General features: G+C 34.3%; 1 protein-coding gene across 2 annotated transcripts; it reads right to left on the bottom strand.

The window, feature by feature from the left end:
* Nucleotides 1–18: 18 nt before the first annotated feature.
* Nucleotides 19–4,029, bottom strand: LOC103312850 (uncharacterized protein). Of its 2 annotated transcripts, none has more exons than XM_008194584.3 (2): nucleotides 3,861–4,029; nucleotides 19–2,194 (listed from the first exon to the last, which is right to left on the bottom strand). In XM_008194584.3, exons 1-2 carry the CDS (start codon nucleotides 3,861–3,863, stop codon nucleotides 224–226), a joined length of 1,974 nt encoding a protein of 657 aa, XP_008192806.1. In that variant the 5' UTR covers nucleotides 3,864–4,029; the 3' UTR covers nucleotides 19–223. The 2 variants fall into 2 exon arrangements, with proteins under 2 accessions (XP_008192806.1, XP_064214860.1); XM_064358790.1 differs by lacking the exon at nucleotides 3,861–4,029 and adding an exon at nucleotides 2,503–2,521.
* Between the last annotated feature and the right edge of the window lie 3,385 nt (nucleotides 4,030–7,414).

A 7,414-nucleotide genomic window follows, 5' to 3' on the forward strand; every position in this document is an offset into this window, starting at 1 on the left:
TTTTTGTGACAGGGGCCGTTCAATAAATCAACTATTTAATTGATCATACCACAGAGACAGCGAAGTGGAATTAAATATTGTTTACAAAAACTTCCAGTTTTAATTACATATTTTCACTTACTACTACTTTGTAAATAACTGGAGTACGTTAAGAACACTTTCCACACCAAACGTGTTTGCTACTATGTACATTCTTAAAATTAATAAATAATTGAGCAAGAGTTCAAGGGACACTAACTGACAAGAACCTCTTCGGGTCACCAATCGTAGGCTGGAACCTCAAATTAACCCTTTTCCCTTTCGTGTCGTCAATGTCCAAAAACGTGTTCCAATCCACCAAATAGTAGAACCCAGTTTTGCGAGTTGTGGTTTCTGGAACCGGTGGTTCGGTCACAGTTTCGGTTTGACCACCGAAAGACTCCTCCAAAGCTGTAAGGGACGGAGTTTCCGCCTCCGGTTTACTCGTAGTTGTAGTCGTACTTTCCTGTCTTTTGATTTCATTCTTGACAAGCCCCACGTCAAAATTGTTCGGGTTTGGCGAGTCTAACTCTTTTTGGTCCAAAGTTTGAGTGCCATTATCCCCGTTGAGGCTACTGACAAGTTCCTTCAAGCCTTCCAAGTCGAATTTCTTCAAGTCTTCTTCAGTCGCAGTCCCGTTCATCTTCTCCAACTGTTTGATCATACCAATGAGACGCTCAAGCTTCTTCAATTCTTCCTCAGTGGCGTACTGGTTATCGGGGTTGAAGACGTGTTGTTTCTCCGACGAGGTTCGAATTTTTCGCCCGTCGCGTTCCTGCGAAATCCCCAAATCGCTGATAACGCCTTTCAAGTGTTCGGGAATCATGTCAAAATTATACTTTTCGTCCGGTTTGTCGCTGCGACTTTCAGCTTTGAGGACTTTGCCTCTTCGGGCGCTTCGCCCCAAGCCGAAGGAGGCTAGAAGGGCGTCCATGTCGTCACGACTCGGCCCATCGTCAGGCAATGGTTTGAACCCGACGTACGATTCCGGCTTGACTTCAGCCTTGTCGGGGAAGTACTGATCATCCCTTGTCGGTTTTTGGGTCGGTTTCGGGTTCGGGTTCGGTAATAACCCGAAACTCATCAAAAGATCGCGCATTTCTGGGCTTAAAGACTCGGCGACCATTTCGGCATTGGGTGCCTCTGTCGTGGTTGTGGTGGTGGTACCATCTGGGAGAACCCCAATTGAGGCTAAAATGTTCTTGATCCGGTTGTGTTCCACTAGATTTTCTTGCGGTTTTAAGGCTGATTCCAGATTCAAGTCTTTCATAACTGTTTTCAAGTGATCCGGGACCATGATTTCTTCAGTGAGTGGTTTTGGCGGAAGTTCCGAAACTTCGTGTTTGACGTTTTCTTCGAAATCGAGATCGGGGAGAGAAACATCGTTTTTCTGGGACAGTTTCGGTGATTCAATTATGCGGATTCCTTGACTGGGGAGGAAATCTTCGGGGTAGCGATGGTTGGGGTGGTAAGTGGTTGGGGTCGTGGTGGTTCGCCTCCTGACAGGGCGCCGCGACTTGGGCTGGTTTGTGGTCACCGGTGTTGGTTTTGGGGCTTCAGTTGTGGCCTCTGGGCGTCTTCTTCGCACTTGGTTTCGCGGAATGGTTGTTGGTTTAGTAACCTTCTCACTGATACTCGCCGAATATTTCTTCTTTTCTTCCAAATGCAGCGGTTTCTTCGCCAAATCGTTATCAGTATCGTTGAATTGAACCGGTGGTCGTCTCCTCGAATGCTTCACTTTGTCCGCCTCCTCCTTGGTTTTAAAAGGCTCAGCTCCGATTATGTGAGTCACGGGTGCTTTGGTATACAGATCTTCCATGTTTTTGTCATTGGTGGGTGTATAGGGCATTACGACCATCACAGCTTTCGGGTCTCGATTCCCGCGCAAAAACTTTTTTTGGTCATCCGAACTTGTGATATTTTCGAGTAGGTCTAAAATTTCGCCACGGGTCAAGCGAGGTAAAGTGGGGTCGGCTTTGAGTATTTCCTCGACCACTTGCACTGTATCATCGAGCTTATTGCGGCTGTTTTGTGGGTCAATGGAGCGACTGAGTGGTTCCTCGCGTTCTAGACTGTTGACTTCTTCCGGTGTTGAAACGTCCAGCTCTGGTAAGTTGAGTTTTTGGGCTGGGTGTGAGTGTACCAGGACGAGCGTTGACCAAAGCAAAATTCGCATCTGGAAATAAATAAATGAGAAAACTTTCTCCCTTTTTTGCAATTTGGTGTCTAGGTCAACCAGTTTATTGAAATTAACCTGGATTTATAATGTTTCTTAATTCGTTTTATTATAAAGTAATTGTTCGATTATAATACTTTCTGTTGTGTTGTTCCGCTCATCACTTTCTCTTTCTGCAAATAGGCGATTTATTTTTACTAATTCCATTGTGGTCGCGATCGAGTGCTAACAGGTCGATGACTAGCTGGAGATGGTGTCTAAATAGCTTGACACACATAATTGGAATATCATTTAAGGTTAACACAAACCTGTAAAATGTTGTAACAGCCGAACTTAAATGGTAAAGTCGTGTCTTATTGCCGTAAATAATTAAACTGACACACTTCCTACTTAAATTGACATAGCGGATCACGCCTATAAACGATATCTAAAACAATGACACTATCATCCATAATTATTCATAGTGCAATGCTACCACAACTTTCAAAAATGTCTTGCCCAACACACAATTGGTAATTGAGCCTTCCTTAAAACACTCAATTCTTCTAGCCTTGAACTTGCTGTGAAAGTTGCAAAGAAATGCCAATTAAGTGTATCTAAATAATTTTTCAGTGTAATTGCAATTCCGTTTAAGTTAACGGTTTGAAGAAAAATTCCTCGTAATTTTCCGTATCACGCAACTAGTTTATAATATACGTATTTACTTTTACAATAAATTCACAATAAAAACATTATGCAATTAGAAGTGAATGTAGCATGACTTGCAATTGAGATATTGTTCTCAATTGGTCAATTATATGCAGTCTTTAGGCCTGTTGTTGACTTTCATATTGAAATTTTTCAGTTTTCAAATATAATGAAGATGAAGGTTCACAACTGCATTGCAAGTGAAAAAGGTGCAGCTTTAATTAATTTGCTGGCATGTTCTTTTGACCTAAAGATTTGTATTCAATGCATTAAAGCAATTAGCGGTGAGATCCATATAAATTGCGGATGTCAATGACACATAATGCGAAAATTATCACCGGCCTAAATTCTAAGAACAAAAACTTGAATTAAACAAAATTTTGTCAATGAAAGTTTTTCTTTTTTAATGCGGAAAGTTATTGTTTTTGTTGCTAGAACAATACGCTATGAAGTAAAAGATGTGCTTATTATATAAGCCAGTTTTTTTAAATTCCTTTTGATGCTTCCTATATTATGCGTGTTTACAAGGCGTATTACTTGAACGATAAGTAATTTTTATAATGAGAGTGACAGTTACGCCGTGTAAAAACAAAAGGATAATTACAGGATACAACAAAAGTTAATTTTTCTCACATTTACGACAATTAAGTGTTATGGAAATCAATGAATATTTTTATGGCAACCGGCTTTGGACACAAATTAATGTAATTATTTTCATCCTCAAAGAGGAGATAATTTTCTAATGAAGTCACTTTAAAGTACCGTTTTACTAACGACTTTAAGTGGTGTTGTTCTACTCTTATTATTTTTGAGGCATTTTACGTAAAGAATGTAAATCCGTGAATTATATAATTTTCCGAGAAACTTTTGTATTTTTCGTTGCCTGAAATTCCGCAACCGGTGACCAAAATTTCACCACGAAATTTCCAGAGTGACTGTGCTAATGAATGGACTTAAACTTAACCCGATTAAGACCTACCATTTTCCACGTATAATATTCCGTCCAACTTTCTTGTACTTTCTACGCGAATTCAAATGAAGATCACGATCATCTCACCAAGCACTGTTTGATTTATTTATTGCATAATATGAGAGAACTTGAACGTCTAAAGACTTTCACAGTCACAATCTATCTGACCTGCAATTTGAGAGTTAAGACGACCAACAAGAACCCCACTTCGACTTCAGGCCGCCCCAGGAGATGCGATCAACGTCTGGCTTGCAGGTGCAATAAAATTACAAAAACTCTAATTTGTTAGAAGATTACTGGAAAAGCGCAAAGTTTCAAAGCCCGACATAAATTATTAACCCCGGTCTGGTGGCGATTTTTCCAACCAGAATTTTCTATTCTTCAGGCTTCACACCTCATTTAGAGTTAGTTTCACTTACGTAACATTTCGAATTGCGTGAAAAATAAATTATTCAAAGTGGCAGTCCCACTTGCAAAATACTGCCACTGCACTGAATAATATTGTTATTCAAAATTCAAACGCAGTACGGATAATTTCATTTCTAGGGGGCATTATCCAAACATGCTGTTAATTAAGTCGTCAAGTTTTTGCCAATAAACGAACGGTACATAAATATCCTTCAAGAATCTATTTCTAGAACAAGAGGGACTTGCATTCATCATATAATTAATACCTGTAAAGTCATTCAACTGGCGCTGCTAACGATTAATTAATTATTAAGCTTATTATTTATTTAACTGGAAACTAAGTTTGGAATAGAACAGCTTGATTTCGAAGTGTCGTTAAGTAAAGATAAATAGATAATACTAATTGTTAAAAAATGAAAGTGAAGTATCTTTCTTCAATTTATAATATTATAATGGTAAACAGTTGTCATTGACATTGATTACATTTAAATTATTATTTTCAACTCACCTGAAACCTGAACTAATAGCACTTTTTCTGTTTCAAATACTTTCAATTTAAAATTTATATTTTAATGGATTGCGTATCTGCGCAAATAATCATTTTGTTACAAATATCTCTATCCATGCAATAATTTTTAGACTATAAAACATAACCTGGTCGTTGGATCTTTAAACTATGCACTAATTTTTACAATTATTTTTGGGTTACAGAACTTTTTTTTAATAAAATAATCAGAATTATAATTTTGATTAATAATTAAATAAATAAATGATAAAAATGACAAAAAAAAATAATTATGAAAATTTGAACGTACCTACCTAAAAATATTTTTAATTTTTTTTTTTAACATTTACAACCGAGCATACAACAGAACTGAATCATTCATTACTATTATTAGTTTTATTCATTACCAAGAATAAAACTTGATAAAAAATATAGTTTTTCTAAACCATATTTATATATTTAAGGCTACTTATTAAACAAAATATAAAAATAACAAGTTAATTACATAAATTTAAAAAAAAATTGTTTTAGGTGAAATGCTCCATTTAATTCTCATTAGGTATATTTTAATAACAATCAGAAACAATTTGTTGGACTTTCTGAATAATTTGAATGAAAGTCATGCAAATGAATTGATCAATTTGATTTCTAATCTAAAATTGTGTTTTCTTATTTCAATACGCTTTATAAATTGTTCAAAAATTACAATTGTCTCATTCGTTTTTGAAGAAAAAATAAAGCGGAGTTTTTTAGCCTCTTTGGTTTTCTTCTTGAATTTATAGATAGATAGGCCTAACTGCACCGGTTTGGCTTCTGTAAGCTAGACTTATTACAGACATAAGTGAAGTTTAAATACATTTAAACGTTTAAACGAAATTAAAATTAGTGAGTACTTGCTTACGCTTTTTTAAGTTTGATTCAATTTTATTAAAAAGAAAGCTTTCGTGCATAAATGACTGAAGCCAGAAAAAGAGCTATTAGCTATTTAAAAACTATAAAAAAGCTTACGTCGCATTTTCTCTCAAAATCAGCTGATATCAATTATTCTTTATACTTTCAATGAGAGATCTAATCATTAACAACTATTTTACAATTTTATCAAGCTTATTTAAGAAAATAAGTTTTTATTGGTTTGAAACAGCTTATATATGTGTAAACTTTCTTGTTTAGATATTAAAATGTACCAATAAAAAGACTATATTTAGGGTGTAGAGGGAGGTGCAAAAGACCAAAAAGAAAAACACACCAAACCATGATTTCAATAAAAAAAGTAAAAACTTTTGTTTTGTTGTTTTGAAAAGCATTGTTCGAAAATTTTTATGTTGAGCTACCATCTAAATTGCAACATTTTTCAAAGGTGAAATTAAAAATTAGATAAATTATTACGAACACTACGAGTATAAGGCAACAGTCCGCTACAAAATTATCTGGAAAAAACAGTGTGACAGAGGACGCCCAAAAGTCCACACCAATTTCAAAGTTACCACGTTAAAAAAAAGCTATTACATATTTAGAATTAAAAAAAAAGAATTCGAGCTAATTGAAGGAATTGTAAGAGTTCAAATTGATGAAAAAATCTTTGAAATTAGATATATTATTGAAAGAGTTGAGTTGAATTGGAAAATCAGTTCAGAGCTGCTATGAACGTATATTTAGTTAATTGATAAATCTTGATTTTGTGTTCAAAAATGTTATTTAATAAAAAAACGATTAAACGATTAAAGTTTCATAATTTACCACGATAATTATGACTTCGAAGATTAAGAACTTCACAATTATGTGGCACTGCAGAATATTGCTCATTTTCTCACTTTACCTCATTTTTATTATCCAATCTAGGTTGTCTTCCACCTTCGTCTCTATTTTTAGCAATATTGCATAAAATTGCTGTTGCAACACTAGCTATTGCATGAATAGTTAATTATGGAAGCTTTAGACAATTTTAAGCTGCTCTTATTTACGGTGCAGCTTATATTTTAAGCCATCCAGGTGCAGTTATGTTTTCATTACGTAGTAATTTTAAAAAATTAAAGATTTCGAGGTTTAAAAAAGCAAAATACTAATTAAACATATCATTATTACTGAACAAATATTTGTTTAGTTTTAATTTTTTAGAGAAAAAAAAATCAGAAACTCAAGAAAATAATTTGTACTCAATTTTTTGTTTGATATTTAAAATTTTATTTATTAAATGGGTATTTTTTAACATTCTGCCGCTCTAAGCTCGAGCCTTGTGCACGTAAAAGAAATTTGAAGAAATAAATCAACACCCACAATTAAATAAAATTGAAATAATACATTTACAATTAAGTTTACACTCGTAAAAAACAAATGCAAGTAAAATATGTTTTTACTTCCTATTACCATCCGTATTTATTAGAAAATACTTTAGTGTAAAATTAATAATGACCGGAAAATAATAATAAATTAAAATGCAAATTTTAGATAGGTATGCTACACTAAGCAAAAATGTCAACACTGTATTGCTGGTTGCAGCCTAGCGTTTTATTTTAATATGATTTTAACTAAACCACACTAAACACTACTTATAAGAGGTTAATAAACAAGTAAACATTTTTTAAAGGACATCAAAATTATGAGAATTTTGCAAAAAATAAAAACCATAAAAAAAAGAAACTCAATAGTGTTT

This window comes from Tribolium castaneum, chromosome 9 (assembly GCF_031307605.1).
Source record: "Tribolium castaneum strain GA2 chromosome 9, icTriCast1.1, whole genome shotgun sequence".
Classification (NCBI taxonomy): Eukaryota; Metazoa; Arthropoda; class Insecta; order Coleoptera; family Tenebrionidae; genus Tribolium; species Tribolium castaneum.